The 23,014-nt window shown below is 39.3% G+C and overlaps 1 protein-coding gene across 2 annotated transcripts; it reads right to left on the reverse strand.

Annotated features, from left to right (window-relative positions):
• Positions 1–2,563: 2,563 nt before the first annotated feature.
• TBP (TATA-box binding protein) lies at positions 2,564–21,091 on the reverse strand. Of its 2 annotated transcripts, none has more exons than XM_027854850.1 (8): positions 20,982–21,091; positions 13,807–14,001; positions 12,230–12,603; positions 11,360–11,447; positions 9,775–9,866; positions 6,607–6,774; positions 3,463–3,557; positions 2,564–3,241 (listed from the first exon to the last, which is right to left on the reverse strand). In XM_027854850.1, the coding sequence occupies exons 2-8, from the start codon at positions 13,858–13,860 to the stop codon at positions 3,162–3,164; spliced, it is 951 nt and encodes a 316-aa protein (XP_027710651.1). In that variant the 5' UTR covers positions 13,861–14,001; positions 20,982–21,091; the 3' UTR covers positions 2,564–3,161. The 2 variants fall into 2 exon arrangements, with proteins under 2 accessions (XP_027710651.1, XP_027710652.1); XM_027854851.1 differs by having other exon boundaries at positions 13,807–14,024.
• Positions 21,092–23,014: the final 1,923 nt, after the last annotated feature.

Here is a 23,014-nt window from a genome sequence, read left to right on the forward strand (position 1 = left end):
TTCTCTTATCCCTTTCCCCTTCTATTTTCCTGTAGGGCAGAATAGATTTCTGTACCCCATTTCCTGTATTTCTTATTTCCCAATTGTATGTGAAAACAATTTTTTTAACATGTGTTTTAAAACTTTGGGTTCCAAATTTTCTCCCTTCCTCCCTCCCCACCTACCCCCATTGAAAAGGCAAACAACTTGGTACAGGTTATACATGTGTGGTCATACAAAACATTTCCATAGTAGTCATGTTGTGAAAAACTAAGAATATTTCCCTTCATCCTATCCCACCGCCTCATTTGTTCTATTCTGTCTTTTGATCCTGTCCTTCCTCAGATTACCCCCTCCCCCAATCTGCCTTCCCCTCTATCATCCCCCTGCTCTTGTCCCCTCCCCCCCATTTTCCTGTAGGGCAAGATAGATTTCCATACCCTACTGAGTGTGTATGTTATTCAAGCCAAATCCTGTAAGATTCACTCCTTCCCTCTCACCTTCCCCCATTTCCTTCCACTGTAAAAGCCTTTTCTTATCTGTTTCGTGAGATAATTTACCTCATCCTACCTCTCCCTTTCTCCTCCCAGTATAATCTTCTCACCCCTTAATTTTATTCTCTAGATATCATCCCTTTATTTTTAACTCACCCTGTGCCCTCTATCTATATATACATATAATTATTTCCATCCAACTACCCTAATACTGACAAAGGTCTCATGAGTTACAAATATCATCTTTCCATGTAGGAATGTAAACAGTTCAACCTTAATAAGTCTCTTTACATAGTCATTTCTTAGAGGACAGTAATATTGCATTATATATTTGATGGGCTTCTGCATTATTTACAATTCTTTGATATTGGAAAAAGTGCTTATAAATTTTATTTTTTTAATCTTTTTATCAGTGACCTCCCTTGAAGTATTTGCCCAGCAGTGGAATCTCTGGATCAAAGGTCAAACATTATTTACTTAGTGCCAGTTGCTTTCCAAAACAGTCTTACCAAATTCATAGCTTCACCAAAAATAAATTAGTGTGCCTATCATGCTTTTGCAACTCAAACACTGACTTCCTTTTGCCATTTTTGCCAGTTTGCTGGGTATGAGGTGAAACCCTAAGGTTGTTTTGATTTGCATTTCTCAGTGATTTGGAACACACTTTCATGTGGTTATTAGTTTGAAATTCTTTTGGTATCCTTTGAGCACTTTTTTTTTTTCCAGTGTTGGGGGGGTGGCTTTTAGATAGGGTTTTAATTTTTTCCAATGAACTACCAGTTAGTTTTTCAATCACTGGGGAAGGATTTTAAACATAAAGTAATATATTCTCTTTTGATCTTCCCTTAAAAATAATGTTTTTTTCTAGGTGATAGAGCTAGCCTTGGAGTCAGGAAGACCTGGGTTCAAGTTCTGTTTCTGACATACACAGGTTATGTGAGGGCTTGCATCAGGGTGGTGGCAGTATCAAAGGAGAGAAGCATATAGGAGAGAGGTTGCCAAGGTGAAATCAAAAGACCCAGGCAACAGATTGGATATTGTGGGTGAGAGATAACTGGGGAGTTGAGAATGACACCTAGGTTGCGAACTTGGGGGAGGGGACTAGGAGGATGATGTTGCCCTCAATAGTAGGGAAGTTAAGAGTAGGAGGGTTTGGGGGAAAAGATGAGTTTAGTTTTACACATTTTGAGTTTAAGATGTCTGTCTATTGGACATCCAGTTTGAAATGTCTGAAAGGCAGCCAGAGATTAGAGGTCAGCAGAAAGATTAAGGAAAGCATAACCTTTTGTTAAATCTCTTTGTTCTGAGGAGATAGTGTTATCCAGTGTGACCCAACTATTTACTAATGGTGATTTTGCCCTAGCTATAACACAGAAAGCTACCTTCTCATTACTCCATTACTCCCATTCTTTACTTCCTGTTATCACAAAGGAATCCTTGGTATTTAATAAAAAGTATTAATAACCTTGAATTTCATCCTAACAAGGTTATACATCCCAGCCAATTTGAACACTGTTTTGCATGGGAAAACTTTACTGCTGAACAAAAATTTAAGTCCATCCAACAAGGGATCCTTTTGGTAGAGAAATTTCATTAGCTCATTCGGCAAGCATTTATTGAGCACCTATGTCTACACTGTACAGATGAAGGTGTTTACAATGTAAATGCTCCAACTTGACATCTTTCAACATGTGTAGCTGTGACCTTGGGCAATTCTTTTTGTCCCAGGGCTTCAGTTTCTTCCTCTGTGATGTGGAGATTGGACTAATGTCTCTAAAAACCCTTGCTACCTCAGACACACCAATTCAAAGATGAAAGGTTCACAGATTATTCTTTTGGGGGTACTTATTGTGGCTGTTTTAACAGAGCTGTGGAGAAATATTTTTTTTATTTTTGTAGGGTAGTCATGTTGTTGAATTGGCTGACCAATTTGTGTGGCAAAAGAACAGTTAGGATTAGGTAGAATCCCTTTTTACTTGGATTCAGTACACATGAAGAGATGATACTAGATGCTGTATCTAATATACTGTCTTTTTGTAATATGAACACCTTATTATTAGATAACACCTGATGAGATAACATTAAAACAATTTCTCACACTTGTATAAACAGCATTTATTGTACAGAGTGCTCTGAAGAAATATGACAGTTCTGGTCTCAGAAGAATATGTACAGCCAAGCTTCTATTAATACATCTATTTTGTCCTGCAACACTGGAAAGGGAATGTGTGGCACAAAACAGAAACAAAACCCTTTTAAGTTATAAATCAGAAATAAACACTTTTAAAAAGGTTTCATTTTATGGTAGAAATATAAAAATTGTGGTTTGCAGATGAAAGTTTAAAACAAACCCCCCCAACAATGGAAGTAGTTTTTTTTTAACACTTAGTAACATAGTTTTTGCCCACTTGTGAATTACAATTGAGGATAAGTGTTTAAAATCTAAACATAAATAAATGGACAGTGCTGCTTCAAAACAGCCCCATAAAAGCAACTCACAGTAACGCCGCGTAGATGTTCTCTGCAAGAAATGTTCCTTCAACAGTGCCAGGAAATAGGCACTAGAAAAGTATCTTTAAGTGTTGCAGTTTGCAACTAAAAGTCCATCTCACTTCCGTGCTGTACACAATAACACCATGTAATGTACCAAGACAACTTGTAAAAAAAAAAAAATACAAATGTGAGAAGTTACGTTGTTTTCCTGAATCCTTTTAGAATAGGATAAATGTTTTCAAATGCTTCATATATCTCTGCTCTGACCTTAGCACCTAAAGGATTGAGATAGAGAAAAAAAAAGAGTTGTTTAAACACACCTGGTAAACATCCAATTTACTTAAATATACCAAAACACTGAGTAAGTGGCGACTGTGTGCAGGGAACTATGTTAGGTGTGATAAAAGTGTAGAAGTCCTGCCCTCACAGAACACACAGTCTAGTATGGGGATAACTGCGCCCCCCCCCCCCCCACCAAAACCACCTTCCAACTTACCAGTTAATACAACTTTTCCTGAAACAAAAATAAGCAGGACGATTCTGGGCTTGATCATTCTGTAGATTAGTCCAGGAAACAACTCTGGCTCATAACTGTAGGAAAATGAAAAACGTTAGTTACTACACGTGGTTCCCCCTTTAGCCAGTATTTTGAAGGCCTGGTTCATTACACTTAAAATTTGAGAGTGTTTTTGAAATTGACTTATTGGCAAATGCCTTTCTAATTTTCCCACACCGATGTAATTACTATTTTTAAAAGTTTGTGAGCACAGATGCATGTTGTTTAATGCAAAGAAGGTAATTCAGTTTGAGTGGAGCATAGAACACAAAGGAGTAACAGGAAAGGGAAGGCTAAAAAGTAGGCAAGATGGTACTAGATTTTGAAGGATCCTGAATACCATGCTAAGGAGAGTCCTAGAAAATTTTTGAACAATGGAGTCAAACAACCAGATTGATGCAGGAAAGATTTCTTAGTAAGGAAGACTTGTACTAGAGAGGCAGCTTGAAAATAGAGAAGAAAGGAAGGAAAGGAGAGATGACACAGAGAAGAAATGAACAAGAGTCACAGTTGGATATTAAAGGAAAGGGAGAAGGATGAATCAAAGATAAAAACCAAGGTTTTCAACCTAGGAGACTGGATGAATGGTGCTGTCATAGGCAGAAACAGTGAAGTCAGTAGGAAGAGAAAACATTGGAAAAAAGGATAACGAGTTCAGTTTTGGACAGGTTAGGTTTAGGGTGTTTGTAATATCTCAGCAGATATTGAAGTAGATACTGAAGGCAGATGGAGATGTGAGCCTGTTGGATACCACGTGGATAGATACGACAGCTAAGACTTTCAAGTGTGTGTGTGTGTGTAAAAGAGGGTGCCAATCTCACACCTTTCTAAAACACCCACTTTAAAAAGTAGGGAAGAGGATGAAGAGTCAGCAAAGGAGATACAGAAGGGGTTAGAGAGGTCAACTTAGGTAAATTCCATCAATTCACCAAATATTTATCATGCACCAGAAGCTTACATTCTATTGGGAGAGATACATGGATGCACGCGCGCGCACGCACACACACACACACACACGCACACACACACAAAATCTAAGGCAATTTGAGAGAAAAAAACACTAATAATGAAGATCAGAAAAGGCTTATGGAGGAAAAGACAGCTAAGCTGAACCTTTTAGGGAAAATAAAGATTTGATGACAGAAACATAGGACTGAATGGGAAATAAGGTGAAATAAGCCAATAATATCACAATGGAGGGGGTAGGTCATCAATAGTGTCAAATGATGCAAAGGTCATAGTGGATGAGGCCACAGATTTGATAATGATTTCAACTAAATAAACAAATGTGCCCATTACATGCCCGGCCACCCAGCATGATGTGCCTGTATCAAAGAAAGAGCTGCGTTCTATAAGCAAAGCAGAATTTCAGTAGCTGAAAAGAAATGCAAGATGCACAAAATTTAGAGATATCTTTACTCCAAATGTTCGTGTGGACTATTTGTGCCCAACCTGTGATACAGCATTCCAAGCTGGTACGGGTCTGATCAGCCACACTGTACCCTGACCCCAACCCCAACATAGTGATGTCACCGAGAATAAAGGACAACAACCAACCAATTAGCTTATCACTGATTATCTCTGTGAGGTCAAATAGAGTGGTGGGGAGGGACGGTAGACTACAAGGGAGGAAAGGAAAAAAGAGAAGGGTGAAGAAACTGAAGAAAATGAATGAAAAGATAATTTTAACTTACAAAATTAAACCAACATGTCGATATTTTCCGATTACATATGATACTTAAATATTAAATATGAATATTTCCAAACTACAAATCTATTTTCTTTTTTCTTTTTTGGGGGGGTTGCATTTAATGGATATCCATAATACTAGAAGATAGTAAAGATGAACAGAAAGGATATTTGTTTTTCATTAAGCTCTAGCCGTCAATGTACTAAATACTCTTTTCTTTAAACTTTTGCAATGGGCACAGGTATTATTCTATTGCCCAGGAAATGAAAAAAATGTTCATTACCTGCTAAAGATTTCAATTAGACACAAATGAAGTGGTCTCTAAATTAAAATCTATCAAATACTCTTGAGAAACAATTGTGTTATTTAAGTTTTCCTAAATTTCACAAGCAAATTTTAGTTTCTCCCTAATTAATAGTTAACTAATTCATTTTTAAAATATGAGACACAGATTGGGAGATCTAGCTAGTTTGACAGTTATAACTCATTTAATAAAAATATTTTTTGCTTCAAAAATGATTTAATTTTTTATAACCATTTAAAATTAGAACATGTGAACATTAAATAAATAGAAGAAACAATGATGGCCTCAACCTGCAGTAACTTATCATACTTTACTAACACACACACATCCTTTTAAAGTTGATGTGAATCTTGGTTGGCCTTTGGCAATAAATAGGCCATTAATGAACTTTAATGAGATTTTATCAAAAATGTTTTGCAGCACTGGACATTGCTCATACATAGTCGCAAAGTTAGAATCATTTCCATAAGATGGATTTTCAATAAATATTTCTGTGGGGCACAGCTTCCAAGAAGTTAAATTCTAGTTGCACAGCATTACCGTGAATCATATTGCCAGGGAGATTACGGAAGTAGGCTTCCTCCTCTTTCGATTATAAACTACATGTGAATGAAGGCGGACTGAGAGATTTGAATAGAAAAGTTAATGAAGTTAAAAACTGTGCCCTTAATAATCAGGAAGGTTTCTTATTTCAGTGCAGCTGTTGCTTCACTGTCTATCCTCAATTTATCTGATATTTTGATCAGTTACAACTTTCCTAAAAAATGTTTCATATTACCCAGACACATGAACAGCAAAGACCTGGTCCCTTTATGGCTATTTTTCATTCCTACTCTACAAAATCCCTTTTCATATTAGAAAAAAATAATGTGGCAAAAACTATAGGAGTGAAATCAAATTAATTCCAATGAAAGGGAATTCTGATTTGATGAAGTGGACTAAAAGATGGAAAATTTAGCTGGTGAAGATAGAAGATTTATAGATAGTCCAGGCAGCTAATAAGAGACTTAAAATTTTGGACATAATTACAGGTGTTAGATTTATTTTGGAAGCATAGTCTCTAACATAAATTCCTTATATTTTTCCTTACCTGCTAAATTGTTGATGTGTCAGTACCAGCCCTTCTAATCTTATTGGAAACTTCACATCACAGCTCCCCACCATATTTTGAATCTTAAAATCCAAGAACTTAGCTGGAAAGCCCAATTTCTGTACAACTCTGGCATATTTCCTAGCTGCTAATCTGGACTGTTCTTCACTGAGGAGAAAAAACACAAAATTATTTCTAGCCCCAAATAGTCAAAAGATGTTATCAGACAAAACAAGTACTATAAAAGAAACAAAACGTCTCATCTGGTAACCAACCAATAGGAAAAAAAACACTATTTAAATTTATGATAAAGCAAATTATGACTGTTCTTTAATGTTAGATTAGAACATTTGCTTTAAGCTTTGTCCCTTAATAAAAGTATGAAGATGTGGTCAGTTTTGCTCTTTGTGACATTATTTGGTAATTGCCCCTAAATTTCCAAAGAAAAAAGGTAGAAGTAATTCTACTCTTACTGACTCCGTACTTCATTCTTATTTAGACTTCTCAATAACCTTGTAAGGCAAGTGCCATTGGTATTGTTATCTCTACAGATAAAGCACTACAGAAAAGTTAAATGATCTGTTCATGGCATACAAGCTAGTGAAGTGTTAGAGACAGGATTCAAATCTGGTTCTAACACACTACAGCTCTAATGCTTTTTCCTTTATACCAAGCAGCCCTTCATATCCTTAAAGTTGATCTTCCTGAAGGTTCTCTTCTTTACCTGCCTCTCTTCTCACTCAAAAGGCAATTTAATTTATTCCCTGGGCTTCAACTATGCCCTCGATGCAGATACCTTGCCCTCTCTCCTCAATTCCAGACCTACATTAATTTCCTATATGACACCTCTATTTGGATGTCTTACTTGGATCAATTGATTCATTATTTCTTTCAGCAGCACTATTGTTTGCCCACTCATTCTCACAAGCTCAGATTTAATGTTCTCTTGGGCAGTTTGCTCTTCTTGTCTCATATCTAATCAGTATCACGTACTGTCAGCATCTCTCCCATCCACACCATTGCTTCTAACTCTGTTCCGTTGCCACCATCCTAGCATGAGCATTCTGCCTTCATTACATTCCCTTTTCTTCACTCCCCCCAATATATCCTTTACTGTGCAGTTAATCTTTTTTATTCACATTTCAATTCATGTAACTCTTCTGCTTAAAAGACCTCAATGATTCCCGACTGCCTAGTCAGTAAAGTTCAAACTCCTAGCCTGGCACAGAAGGGCCTCATCTTTAAGAACTGATTTCATACCACTGCACTCCTGACACTGCTCTCTAACTAGAGGTCCATTCACCATCTTCCCAACATAGCTGTGCTTTCCCCAGACCTTCTGCTCACGTGGTTCCTTTTTTCTTAGAAGCCTAAATGCATTCTGTAGAGTCCAACTCAAATCCGACTTCCTTTCTTGATTTGCAGTTAGTGATGCCTGTTCACTTTCTGCATCTCAGCATACAGCTTACACCTCTACCCCTTACTAAGCTGTAAGTCACATTAAGGTAACAAGGGTTTCTCACCTAAATTTTGTATCATTCCTCTACTGCCCATGTCCTATATACAATAGGGGCTTAAAAATATTTGTTGTTTAGTCATGTCTGATTTTTTGACCCCATTTGGGATTTTCTTGGCAGAGATACTAGAATGGTTTGCCATTTTTTTCTCCACCTCATTTTACAGATGATGAACTGAGGCAAACAGGGTTAAGTGACTTGCCCAGAGTCACACAGCTAGTAAGTGTATGAGGGCAGATTTCAACTCATGAAAATGAATCTTCCCGATTCCAGGCCTGGCACTCTCTCTACTACACCACCTAGCTGCCTGTAAAAACAACAACAACAACAACAACAAGGCCATGGAGTAATGAAAAAAAAATTTATGGAATTGAAAGACAAATCATAAATGTCATAGTACATATTTCTATGAAGTTTCCTATTCCGAAAAAAGTCACTGTACTTTTGAAGGAAAAGATGAAGCAAAGGAATATTTTATCTCTATGAAAAAGTCTACTTTGCCTGTTTTTTAGCCCAGTGATGTCAAACTCAAATAGAAACAATCCCTGGAGCAGCATATTGACTCAGAAAAACCACAAATAAGCATTATCTATGTTGTATTATATTTTTATTTATTTTGTTAAACACTTCTCAATTACATTTTAATCTGTCTCATGTAGGAGTTTCATACCTCTGCTCTATTCTGTGGAAACAAATAAGACTAAAAGGGGACAATCATTCATGATAGGGCCAAGGTAAAGTGAAAAACCAAACTATTCTGTTTTTCTACTTTCTGAAAGAGCAAAAATCAAAATGCCCACAATAATATTTTCCTCCTTGTTTTTTTTTTCTACATGCTACCATATTTGTGGTTAAGGAAAAAAATTTGTAATGACCAGATTAGAAAAATTTCGTTAGAAACTATTCACATTATGACTATTACCAAATACAGATGGGAAAAAAAAAAAAGCACTGTTTACAGCATGCATCTATTCTTGATAACAGATGTGTGATGATGATAAACAGAAAAAAGTTGCTATTGACTAGAGCAGGAGTCCTGAAAGTGTGGTCTGTGCCCCAAGACCTATTCAGGAGGGGTATGTGAGGTCAAAACTCCTCATAATAAAACTAAGAGGTTATTTGCCTATTAAAATATTCTTCCTTTCTCTAGCTACATATCTTTGTGTGGCCAGATTCTCCTAATACACTTCAACCAAAATAAAAAATAGCATCAGAATGGCAGATAGAAGAATCCAGGTATCTTCTATTAAACCAGATATTAAGGTAATGTCATTCTCTGTATTAAAAATTTTTTTGAAAAAGTTTTTTTTCATAAAAATGTTATTTTTGTTAACATATAATTGTTTTATTATTATTTTTAAATGAATATTTAAAAACATTTATCAGTTTTAATTTTAAATATGGTAAATATTGATGGACATAACCCACATAAAAACTATTTGGGTTCTCAATTTTTAAGAGTATAAAGGAGTCCTGAGACCAAAAATGTTGAGAACCACTGGCCCAAGAAGCTTGGAAGCTCACTCTACTAAAAGAATGGTATTTAAAACACCAAAGCAAACTTTTAATTTATCCTAAGAGCTCCCAAACCCCAGGATTCATGGTCTTTTCCTTGAATGTTCACCAGAAGGAAAGTGATGCTCTCTCTTACCTTTTAGCTCCTGTGCACACCATCTTCCCAGAACTGAAAATAAGCGCAGTAGTTCTTGGCTCCCTTATTCTCATTATGACCGCAGCAAAACGCTGAAATGTTATCACAGAAAATCCTTAGCAATATTACTGAGCAAACAGTGATTCTACTAAACAATACAGGGCTTGACTTACAAAGCTCTCTACCAAAATGCCAATGCTTCTTTGTGAAGGTCTTACTCTAAAAGACCTCTCTGAAGCTAAGGAGCAACTAGCTAGAGGATACTGGTGCTATGAATATTATAATTTTTTAAAATTCCCATTTGCCCGGTGTATATTTTGTTTAGGTTTCATTTAATTTTTAAAAAGGTCTTTTTGTTTTAACATTGCCTAAATTTCTTCCTGTATCCCTACCCCTCCCAAAGATCCATCTCTTATAGCAAAAAATTATTTAAAAGAAAAAAGAGGAAGAGAAAAAAAAATTCAGCAAGTGATCAATATACTAGATAAAAAAAAAATTTGACAGTATACACCATGTTCCATACTCATGGTTGCCACCAAACACCCTACCTCTGTAAAGCAGTAGGGGGGGTTTCTTCTCATGTCTTTCCTCCAGGACCAAGCTTATTCTCTGCAATTTTGCAACATTTATTTTTGATTGCTTTGTACCAACTTCCCCCTATTTACACTGTTGTAGTCACTGGTTATAGTTTTCTTTTTACTTCACTCTGCATTATTTCATGTGAGTCTTTCCATATTTGTGTTCATCATATTCATCATTTAATATTCCATTATATTCATGTGGCACAACTTGTTTAGGTATTCTCCAACTGAGAACTGTTTCTAGATCTTTGCTATAAGAAAAAGCCCTGGTACAGATATTTTGGCATATACAGAGCCTTTCTTTTTACCTCTGGGAGTATATATGCCTCGCAGAATCTCAATTTTTTTCAGGTCCCCAAAGATGATATTCGTAACAAGTATACGGAGAGAGTGGCAGTCTTTACACACTGGTACTCCATACATGCACAGTTTGGCTTAAAAATATTATATCAATGCAAGACAGAAAGAATGGAGGTTCCATGTTTAGCACTGATTTAAGAGTACCAGTCTTTGTCAATGGTAAGTTAAATTTAACAAATGCCTCTAGGACAGTTTCTTTGGATAGGCAAGTGAGTTAAGAGGAAGAACATAATTTGCGTTTTCAGAATATTATTTACTCAGTCTCCATAAAAGCTTTATCTGCTAGTTAAATTTTACAATATCCACTAGTAAATATGTGGCAATTTTCTTACCCATTTTAAGGAAAGACAGGGCAAATCCCCCTAAAGTTATAATGGAACCTGTACTTTAAGCTAGAAACAAAATTCAGAGCACTTGTCAACTTTTTCTATTAGTCACTGAAAAATGTCTCTCTTAAAGAGGCTATCACTTTATATATAAAAGTATTTTGGGCTTTATAGCCTTGGTTTGGAGATTGAAAGAAACCTGAAAACATGATACCAGCTCCTCAATTCTGGATGTACTGCCATTTCAATTTTTTTACCTCTAAGCAGGATGTGTCCTCATATAATTTTAAATTTTGAGAACATTAAACCAGCTTTTACCTTGGGATTATATTCAGCATTTCGGGCACGAAGTGCAATGGTTTTTAGGTCGAGTTTACAACCAAGGTTCACTGTGGATACAATGTTCCTATAAGCAATTTAAAGAGAAAACAGGAATAATTTACATAATTATTTAATCACTATAATTTAATCATTGTCCTAACATACAGAATGGACTAGGATTAACAGTTTCATAACAATACTGAACTCTGCCTAAATACTGAGCCTGCCTAAAAAAATCATCATCAATCAGTTTAGTATAAATGAAGAAGACAAAACAAAACAGCCTACTTATTCAGATACTGGAGCAATACAAGTAAGAGGGACCAAACCTATCTTCTAAAGCAAAGATCTCTTGGCAAAAGGTGATAGATTCAGGCTCTACGTTACTGTCTTCCATTTAAGACAAAAGACTGACTCCTTTCCTTGATCAAGTGGGCTATCACTGACCAAAAAGAAAAAAAATTATCTGTGAAAGGAAGACTGGAAGGGTAAAGAATTTTTAAAGCAGTATCTGATCAGTGGGTTAATTTTAATTATTGACTATTCAGGGGAGTAAATAAAGGACCGTCTTGATTCCCATAACCAAGTTCCTGCATTCAATTTAATTTAACAAATAATTATTTAGTGCCTTCTATACAGCACAAAATTAAAGGGAGTTAGAGGCAGTTAAAATACAAAAATAATAATCTGTTTACTAAAGCTCATTTACAGAAGCTTCTTTGAGATCTGTAAAAAATAAGCCAAGTTTTAACTAAGGTATTACTATGGACATCTCTAAAATGAATAGATAAACCTCCAAAAGAAATACTTTCCCTACTAATTCAGTGGAAGGAAGTAGACAGATACACAAGACACAGACACACTTACTGTAGCTGTGGTACAATTCCAGAGCTTTCAGATGCAGGTGTGGCTGGTGTAATGGGGGTCATAGGGGTCATTGGGGAAGGATACAAGGGTGTAGTGCCCGGCAGAGGTGCTGTGGTAAGAGTCTGTGAATGGAAGAGCTGTGGGGTTTGGCCAGAAGTTCCCTGTGTTGCTTGTTGAGACGTGGACTGCTGGGCAGCTTGCTGCTGCTGCTGCTGCTGCTGCTGCTGTTGCTGCTGCTGCTGCTGCTGCTGCTGCTGCCTCTGCTGCTCTTCCAGAATAGAAAGACTGCTAGTGCTTTGGACAGGCTGGGGAGTCAGTCCTGTACCATAGGGCATCATTGGGCTAAAGATAGGAATTCCAGGAGTCATGGCACCCTGTAGAGAACAAGAATAAGCTAAGTTATTCAGGCATTTGGCTGAGTATATATGGTGTGACTGGCATTAGTAAGATGTAGGGGAGAGAATGTCCTCATTTTAGTATTCAGCATTTTCAGTTGTAGTTATAAAGAATATATGCTCTGAGGTTCTTTCTACATCTGAGATACTGAAAACAAAAAAGAGACTGCTCTCAAAAATGACCACAATCGTTATTCTCTATTCAACAGTGCCTCAGAGTTGAACTCTAACCCTCACAAAAAAGGCAAATCAACAGTTTTTCCATCATTTACCTGAATATCCTGCAATTCTAAAATGCTTTCTAACTTTTCAAATTATACTCACGTAGATTATTTTGTCCTCACAAAGACACAGCTAGTTAACAGCATGATTATCCCCAACTTTACAGTTAAACAAGTCTCAGTTTTCTCAAGATTACCGCACTAGCTAGTGGCTGTGCAAGGAAGTTCAGACTCCATTTATCTCGGTGCTCTACTAGACCCTAAGTACTAATAACTGACAGATACTGAAGATTTGCAACTCCTCCCTACCTGTAACACAGGGCAGAAATTATGAACTCTTCCTATTTCATAGGAATAGAATATTTCTGTTAAATAATTTCCACCACCCAAAATACTGGTAGAAACAAGGTGGACTAGAAAAGGGGTGGGGGTGGGAAAGAGCCACATATTAAAGCTCTAACAATACATGCATTTTCCTACTTTATTAACTTTCTATTTAAGGGTTCATAAACACATTTACAGCATGCAGAACAACCTGATTCACACACATTTAGAGCTGATGCAAAGTAGTCTTTACAACTAGATTTTTAAAAAATGGGCCTGTGGTTTAAGATTTTTAAACATATAGGCTTAAAGATAAAACTAGAATACTAATATTTATCACAAGCTTTTAATAATCTGCCTCTATAATCATTTGGTATACCTCCAGGATTTATCCAGAAATTAGGTATCCCCCTTGTTAAAAAAACATACTTTTATTATTTTAAAATAAAATCCTGACTATGACAAAAGCTTTCATAATTTCTATTCAAAACCTGGTGGAGTTGTCTGAACAAACAGTAACACAAGGTTCAAACAATAAATGCAAATCCATGCCAATATTTCAACAATTCACCTCCCTTCCCTCCCTCTTACCTGTCCCTTACAATGCAGCTTTCTACCCATGGTCCAGCTGTATTACCTGAGGAGAGGCCAAGCCCTGGGCATAAGGCGGCAAGCTGTTGTTTTGATCCATGATGTTGACTTCCTTCTGAGACAAACCAAAGAGTTCTGCTCCCTTTGCTTCAGTTTGTCCTTCAAAGCATCACAAGTATTTATGGCTTAGCTCCTTTCAAAACTCTTTGGGTTATATCCACTTCAAGGAAATATGATGTCTCTTGGGGGAAAAAAAATCTGAAGCTTAAATGGAGAAACAATGTGAAGTAAACAACATCTTAAAGCCAGGCCTCACAAATACCAACAATCAATGAAGTATTCCTCTGCACCTCACACTGCTAGATGCCACATTCTTCCCACATCTTTAAGTTTCCCCTATGAAAATGTTAATATTACAAAGCAATACCTCGTTTAAGTTTATGGTGTCAAAGTCACTCACTGGACCAAATTCAGTCTCTGTGACAGTTAATTCCTGTTACCTAGGCAGGTCAAGTATGCCACATAAAGGTTGTGACCACTATAGAAAAAGATTAATTTTCGAATTCTAAAGCATATTACAGGCAATAGGTATTATCGGTCCCAAAGCACTAAACACTAACTGTGGACTTGTTGCTCTGTGAGTTACCAACACAAAGCATGGCAATGACTTGTTAATTTATAATTTACAGCAAGGGGTTCCTAGTCTTTTCTGGACCCTACGGCAGTCTGGTGAAGTTTATGAACCCTTTCTCAGAATGACATTTTTCACTGCATAAAATAAAATACACAGGATTTTAAGGCAACAAATTATGTTGAAACAGTTACCAAAAATTTTTTTTAATAAGTTTCTTGGACCCAAGTTGAGAATCCTTGATTGACAGGGTCGAATGATGCATTTTGATGAAACAAACACATATATACCTACATGCATGTATGCATTTTTTGGTCCCAAACTATGATTTCATACCAAGCAGATAAGCAACACGGTGCCTTGGATACTGAAGAGTTAAGTGACGGGGCCGCGATCATCTAGCAGAGACTTGAACCCAGGACTTCATGACTCTAATGTTGCATATTTCTTTTAATTAAACAATTTATTAATTTTTAGTTTTCAACATTCATTTCCATAAGATTTTGAATTTCAATTTTTTCTCCCTCCCTCTCCTCCCTCCTCCCCAAGACAGTTTGCATTCTGATATAGACTCTACTTATGCGTTCATATGAGGTGTATTTTCACATTAGTCATGATGTAAAGCATTAGAATCAATGGGAGGAACCACTAGAAAGAAGAATCAAAATAAAACAACAAAAGAAAAAGAGAGCAAATAATATGCTTCCATCTGCATTCAGATTCCATAGTTCTTTCTCTAGATGTGGATAGCTTTTTCCCATCATGAGTCTTTTGGAGTAGACTTAGATCCTTGCATTGCTGAGAAGAGTTAAGTCTTTCAAGGTTAGTCATCGCACAGTGTGGCTGTTACTGTGTATACTTTTCTCCTGGTTTCTAAGGTTGTTTCTTTACCCATATTCCATATTGTTTCTCGAGCACGTGCGCTCGCTCACACACACACACACACACACACACACACACACACTTAAAAATTATACATTTTGCTGTTTCTTTTTAACCTTTTAGGAAAAAAAGGGCTACAAGTTGTTTTAGGATTGTGGTATATACACTGTGAAGAGGAATACCGTAAATATAAGCATATCCAAGGAACGGCTGTAAGAGATGGAGATGGGAAAAGATGCCTTAGAGAAAGCTGTGGTGGAGCAGCCTAGTCATTTCCAGCCTATACAGGGGGCTAGGTTTAGAAAGAAAAAATTCTAAGGGCGCCAAGATTTTGTTTCTGTAATGGCCCATGAACTCTTTGATCTGTGCCCTTAGCATGGCAAAAGAAATACTAAATCTGTTACTAAGGAACCTTTAAATTCTTAATTATGTCCTGCTTCAAAAGGGGAGAAACACCCATTTTTGTTCAAGTTAAAATTTATACATTTAAAAATATTCCTTATAATCTGAATTTTAGAGCAGCCCCTGGACCAACTGGAGATCCCTTCAATGAAAAGCAGGCACTCTTGTTGCAAGAATATCAGGAACCATTTGCAAGTTGGTAGTGTCATGGAATATGACTTGAATTTGGAGTAGTGGGGCCTGGTCTTGGATCCCAGCTTTGCTCCTATCTCAGACAAGTTACTGACACTTTCAGGGCATCAGTGTTTTTATCTGAAAAATGTAGGTGATCCCTCAGGTTTTTTCCCAGCTCTAAAACTTATAAGTTGAACGTTCACACTAAATTTGAAGTTTCTAAAAAGTTACTCTATCACGATAAAAAAAAAAATTATTTTGTGCTCTTCACAATACTTCTTGAGAAATTTAAAAGTGCAAGAAAATGCTTTCACTATTGCTTCAACTCATTCTGCTTACTCAATATTGCAAGAGGAATGTTACACATGCACATGCCCCTTGCCGCTGTCACCTCTTAATTTACTACTATTATATATATCTCACTGGATAGTTAAATCCTCGTCACATTGGCAGTATGAGTGATGAAGAGGGAAGAAATATTGAGGTGGTAAAAATCTGACAGGACTTGGCACCCTTGGTGTGTGTGTGGAGGAATGGTTTAGCAGTTAGGATCACTGAGGTTCCATGCTAAGGCATAAGAATATGATATCACCGGGCAGCTAGGTGGTGCAGTGCATAGAGCTCCAGCCTTGGAAAAAGGAGGACCCAAGTTCAAATCTGGCCTCAGACACTTGACACTTAACTAGCCGTGTGACCGTGGGCAAGTCACTTAACCCTGACTGCCTCACCAAAAAAAAAAAAAAAAAAAGAAAAAGAAAAGATAAAAAGAATATGGTATCACCAATCAAAATAGGAAAGTTGGGAGGCCTGGAAAACACAATCACTTTAGTTTTCAGGCAGATCAAACTTGAGGGTTGGGAGGACATCCAGGTATAAAATGTCTGATATTTAAGAGTCACTTTACAATGCAGAACTGAAATTCAACAGAGCTATTTGAGGTTGGACATGCAGACTTGAGAGTCTCTGCAGAAATGTGATCATGGAACCTTTGGGAACAAGCAAAATCAGCAAGAGGGATAGTACTGCCAAAAAGAGAAGAGGACCCAGGACAGAGTCTTAAGTGATACCCATCATTTAGGCAAAGCCGGTGCTTATTCAAAAGATTCTGGAAACCACGGCTGTACTCCCTGTTGTTGGTTCAACCCTGTTTGACTTTGTGATCTCATGGGCCATATTGTCCAAGGGTTTTCTTGGCAAAGATATTGGAATGATTTGCCATTTCCTTCTCCAGCTGATAAAGGCAAACAGAGGTTAAATGACTTGTCTAGGGTCATAAAGCTGGTGTCTGTTTCATGTAAAAATGGGCATGATAAAAGAAAAAAATGGTAAGCAGAAGAGATTAGGCAGAAGTGACAAGAATACACAAAAGAACTACACAAGAAAGATCTTAATATTACCAAAGAGTCGGACATCCTACAGAATGAAGTCAAGTGGGCCTTAAGAAGCCTTTGGCTGTGTGGATCACAACAAAACATGGCAAGTCCTCAAAAAGATGGGAGTACCAAATCATCTTACTTGTCTCCCGAGGAACCCGTATGTGGGCCAAGAGGCAATGGTTAGAACCAAACGTGGAACTTCTTATTGGTTTAAGATTGGAAAAGGAGTATGATGTATATTGTCACCTTATTTAACTTATATGCAGAGTACATCATGTGAAATGCCTGAAGGAATCAAAAGCTGGAATTAAGGTTGCTGGCAGAAACATCAACAACCTCAGATATGCAGATGATAGCGCTCTGATGGCAGAGAGTAAAAAGGAATTAAGAAGCTTCTTGACGAGGGTGAGAGAGGAGTGTATAAAAACTGGCTTGAAGCTTAACATAAAAAACAAAAACAAAAACAAAAACAACTAAGATCTTGGCAACAGGTCCCATTACTTCCTGACAAATAGAGGAAATGGAAGCAGTGTCAGATTTTATATGCATGGGCTCAAAGATCACTGTAGATGGCAACTGCAGGCATGAAATTAAAGGACTTTTGCTCCTTGATGGGAAAGCTATGGCAAATCTAGACAGCATACTGAAAAAGCTGAGACATCATCTTGCCTACAAAGGTCCATATTGTCAAAGCAATGGTTTTTGCAGTAGCAATGTATGGTTATGAGAGTTGGACTATAAGGAAGGATGAGCACTGCAGAATTGTGGTGCTGTAGGAGACTTTTGAGAACCCCTTGAACAAGGAAATCAAATCAGTCAATACTTAAAACAAATTAATTCAGGCTATTCATTGGAAGGTCAAATTTTTTTTTAAAGGCAATTGGGGTTAAGTGACTCGCCCAGGGTCACACAGCTAGTAAGTGTCAAGTGTTTGGTCTGAGGCCGGATTTTGAACTCAGGTCCTCCTGACTTCAGGGCCAGCTCTCTATCCACTGTGCTACCTAGCTGTCCCTGGAAGGTCAAATATTGAAGCTGAAACTTAATTATATGACCAAAGGGTCATATAATAAGAAGATGGGACTCACTGAAAAAGACCCTGATGTTGGGAAAGATTGGAGGTAAAAGGAAATGGGGACAGCAGGGATGAGATGGATAGTGTCATGGAAACAATTAACATGAACTTGGACAGACTGTGTGAGAGAGAGGTGGTTAGGGGGGCCTGTAGTGCTATGGTCCATGAGGTCATGAAGAGCTGGACATGACTGAACGACTGAAGAGTACCAAGAAGAACAACTTCCTGAACCCAGGCCCAATATTCTATCCACTGAGTCACCTGCCTCTTGCCTGATGTATCCCTAGCACAGTATTTTTCATGTAGTAGATATTTAATATAATGTGAACAAAAAACAAGACATAAACATTTTAAATCCATTTTACTTATCAGCAGTTCTTGGTGATCAAAGATTTCTTAAGGGGAAGGCTCAATTTAAGAAGTAGATAACAGTATGTGTTTACACTCTGCTAGGAAGCAAGCAAGATCTATCAATCAACATTTATTAAGTACCTACCAAGTGCTAAATGCTGCACCTAACGAGCAAATCTGTCAACAACCCCTGAGAAATTTAAGCAGTGTTTCAACTTGGGCTATCACAGTGGCATAGAGACTTAAGACCCATATATTATGGAGTTTTGGAAATGGCATTTATTTCTTAAATTTTACAGTATGTTGAAGAAATTACCAGCTCTCCAGCAGGATGTCAGTATATCACCTACATTTCAGCATTCTAGTTTGAAAGTTAGTTTGGGAAAGCAGCAAGGATTGGATAGGACACAGGATAACCCCAAGCTCCTCTGAGGTAGGTCAATTTTTTTAAAGAGAGGAAGAAAAAAAAAAGGGGAAAGGAATCCCATTTACTCCATTCTTTCACTTGCTGATCTCATCAGATCCCCTGTATTCAATTATCATCTCTATTATAGAAGACTCCCTGATCTAGATATTTAACTCTAGTCTTTCTCTTAAGTGCCACTTGCTTCAAAGAAGTGCTTACTGGACATTTCAAACTGGAAGGCACCTCAAACTCAAAAAAGTCCAAAATAGAACTTTTCCTCTCCCCCCTAACCAACCTCTCTTCTGAACCTTCCCCATTACTGTGAAGGACACCAGTCACACCAACCACACTTGGTTCTCAGTCACTCAACCCCACATACCCAATTAACTTTCAGATCTCGTCCTTTTTATCTTCATGTTATCTCTTCTACAGGTTGTCCTCTTCTCTCCACTAACACAGCCACCACGTTCTTGGATGGATTACACTAGCCTTCCAATTGGAATGCCTCAGCTATCTCTCCATTCTCCGTACAACTGCCAAAGTGATCACGCTAAAGGCATAGGTTTGACCACGTTGTTCAGTCATGTCCTCCTCTTCCTGACCCCATGAACCATAGCACAGCAGTACTACAGATACTGGAGTGGTCTGCCACTTCCTTCTCCAGTGGATTAGGGCAACCACAAGTTAACTGACTTGCCCAGGGTCACAAAGCAGGCCCGGTCCTATATCCAATAGGCCACCCAGCTGCCGGCAACCACATCAGTCCCCAAATCAATAAATTCCATTGAATCTTTATTACCTCTAGGATCAAATATAAACTCCTGTTCTTCATTTAAAACTCTTCTAGCTCCTAATTATCTTCCCAGTCTCACCCACTTTGCTCTTCCATAGGCTCTAGCTGCCTCCTTGCTGTTCCTCACGCAGGATGCTCCATCTCCCTTTCTGTGCAATTGTACTAGCAATCCCTCATAATTGGGATGCTCTCCCTTCTCACCTCCTCCTCTGGGACTCGTGGGCTTACACAGAGTCAGCTCAAGCATCAGCTTCCACGACAGGCCTTTCTCTGTCTTCCCGGCTGCTACTAAGTTACCTTGAACCTACTTGGTCTGCATCTTGTACATAACTATATGTCTTCCCAGTTGGACTGTTAAGATTTTTGAAGGCGGGGGCCGTTTTCCATCTTCCTTCCCATCCCCAGGTTTAGCACAGTTCCAAACAACTAGGAAGTCACTTAATAAGTGCTTTGTGGATCGACCCAGTGATTTCATTGGTATAAGAAATACACACTATCAAAGAGAAAGGTTTAGAAAACTGTATCAACTCAAACAATCACCTCCAGATAACAACGTCAGAGGGCTGCCGGGGGCACCGAGATTGGTTCGGGGTCACAAAGACGCCAACAGTCAGCCCTGGAATCCAAGTTACCCCTCGCATCCTATCAAGAGGATCGCCCAAGTCAGCCTGCAGCGAGCTGCAGGGATGCCTCTTCTACGGGTCACCTGCACGTGCGCAATCTCCCCTCAGCCTTTCCTCCGGCTTTGGAGAAAATTACCGGGAAGTGGCCCAAACCCCAACAATGCGCTGGGCCCGGGGACCGAGACAGAGCCGGCGGGGAGGGGATAAAACGGCCAGCGGCCGCCGCATCCAGGGCCGGCGCGCTGCGGCTGCGAGCCCTGCGAAGCACCTCGCGCCTCCCGCCGGTCGTTCCAGAGGCGGCCCCCGCCCCCCAGCCCCGCGCCCCCAACCGCCTCCCGCGCGCCCGCCAACCCTCCTCCCATCCCCCCCACCCTCCCTCCCGAAAGGCAGCCCGCGCGCGACACGGTGGCCGGCGCTGTGGCCGGCGCTTCGGCCGCCCCACTGAAGCCGCTCTGCCGGTTTCCCCATCTCCTGAATCTCCAGCGAGGGGGGAAATCAAAAGGAATGATACCTAGAATCACCGTAGCCACCGCTACTGCCGGTGGAACCGGAGGCAGTTTCTGCACCCGCCACGGCTACCCGAGTCTACCCGGCCTTCCTAACCTCCAGGCGCGTTGAGCGACGCCACTTCCGCCACCTTTCCGTTTAGCCTCACTCTCACCCGCAGCCATTGACTTATATAGCCATGTTCAGTGTGGGCAGTCGTATAACTTCCGGAAATTCTCTCACGTGACTGGGAGTGGGCGGTGCTAGAACATGTGTGGGCGGAGCTAGTGGGTAGCTTCACACTTCTGGTGTTGGGCCTTTGGTGGTTTTTCTCTTTTAGTTCTCTGGGGCAAGAGTGTCATAAGCACTAGACTCACTTTTCTCTTTCTAGAGTCACGTGTTCACGCCCCCATACCCATCAGTTGAGCTAGGCCCTTTGCACTCTGGGTGCAGGCAGTAGTTTATACCTTTCCTGGACAGGGATTTCCAAACTTTTTGCTAGCCACGCTCCTCCTAAAATGTTTTTTATTACTACTTCAACCCCTTCTTTTTCTAAAATAATTAAGCACATAATTGCCTTCAGGTTTTATACAAAAAAAATTAAGAAAAAAATTACTGCTCCACTCTGGGGATGGGATTTGAACCCCTGAAAGGAAAAGACTATGTCTGTGGAATCTGGACCCCAAAAAGGAAAAACCCTGAACTTTCCCACCAGGTCAAATCTCTGGAGTTCTACTGAGGCCATAATCCTATCCACTGGCCTTTCATTGTGGCTAAACTCAATCTCCCAATTCTGTTCAGTTAACTACCAACTGCCCCATGCCACTTCCCACCCTTAATCCTATCTAGACTCCATTTTCTACTAGCCACTCCCATCCAGATCTCCTTAGACCCCTCCTCCAGTCACTCCAAACTACTTGGCCACTCCCAGATCCCTCCCACAGTCCTTCTATATATAAAGTCCATCTTGTCTCCGTTAAGGTGCTCAGATTCTTCAAATCTGGCCTGCTTGCATTAGGATACAAATACGTAGATTCCTTAAGAGTCTGGTCAGTATGACGGATATTCTAATAAACCTTGTCTCAGGTTAAGGAAGGCTTGGGTTGAATTCTTTGGAGCAGGTCCTGCGTGTCATGATTTTGGGGTCCCAGCACCACTAACCCCTAAACATCAATGTTTTGGTGGCCCATATGGGAAACTGCCTAATCCCAAGTTCTCCAGCCAAGATGTGGAAGGCATATAAGCCTCCCCATCCCCTTCTTTCTTGCCCTGCAGTTGGGGTTGCTCTCCAAGCACCTAGGAAGGCTTGGAGGTGCTTTTTGGGCAGACAGGCTGTCTAGCACCTCAGCATGGCGCTCTCAGGCTGTCAGTCCACTGGTTTGGTTTGAGGCCGTGGACCTGGGTACTCCTCCCACAGCAAAGAGGACAAGAACCGATGATCTGTCTGGAAGCATATACCCAATTTTGTCAATTCTCTCAGTGCTAGGGAATCGGGGAAAACTAGCTGCTTTTGGGTTCCCTGAGGCTTATTTACTCCCTTCCCTCTACACCCCTGAATTCTGCTTCATGGAGGTTACAGGGAAAAGTTACAACAGCTAAAAACATCTTAGCAGATTCTGAAAGTTTTGTAATGAATCATTAAGGTGTTTTGAAACACCTCCTTACAATCCTGGACATTTCCTTCTCCTACTCCCTTCCCTTGAGTCAAGAGAGATCTGTTAATCCCTCTCATAGGAGAAGAGTTTCACCCTTCCCACCCACCCCCACCTGAATATATGCTGTCTACAACATGGGCCCCATTGTCAATGGCCTTGGGCCCTGGGGCAACCTTTGCCTGGAAGCATCACCCAGGTTCAGCACATCCTGCTCAAGGTAAAGAAGCTAGCCTCCGAACTTGGGTAAGCACGCTCTTTTAAAGTTTTAACTGTTAATGATGAGATGTTGATTCTCTGTGTAAAGTAATTTGGAAATGCATTTAACAAAACTGAAGTCACCTGATTGGTAATGGGTTTGTTTCAAGTTTCAAATTGGTGAACTTTTTGTATCAGTTATGTCAAG

The sequence above is a fragment of the Vombatus ursinus genome, unplaced genomic scaffold (genome assembly GCF_900497805.2).
Source record: "Vombatus ursinus unplaced genomic scaffold, bare-nosed wombat genome assembly UNPS02010639.1, whole genome shotgun sequence".
Taxonomy (NCBI): domain Eukaryota; kingdom Metazoa; phylum Chordata; class Mammalia; order Diprotodontia; family Vombatidae; genus Vombatus; species Vombatus ursinus.

What these genes read in the sequence shown, in the direction of transcription:
- TBP (XM_027854850.1), bottom strand. Translation starts at nt 13,860, where the DNA reads ATGGATCAAAACAACAGCTTGCCGCCTTATGCCCAGGGCTTGGCCTCT. An exon ending in AGGGCTTGGCCTCTCCTCAG is followed by an intron (nt 12,604 to 13,806) that starts GTAATACAGCTG and finishes TGTTCTCTACAG; the next exon opens with GGTGCCATGACTCCTGGAAT. An exon ending in GGAATTGTACCACAGCTACA is followed by an intron (nt 11,448 to 12,229) that starts GTAAGTGTGTCT and finishes AATTGCTTATAG; the next exon opens with GAACATTGTATCCACAGTGA.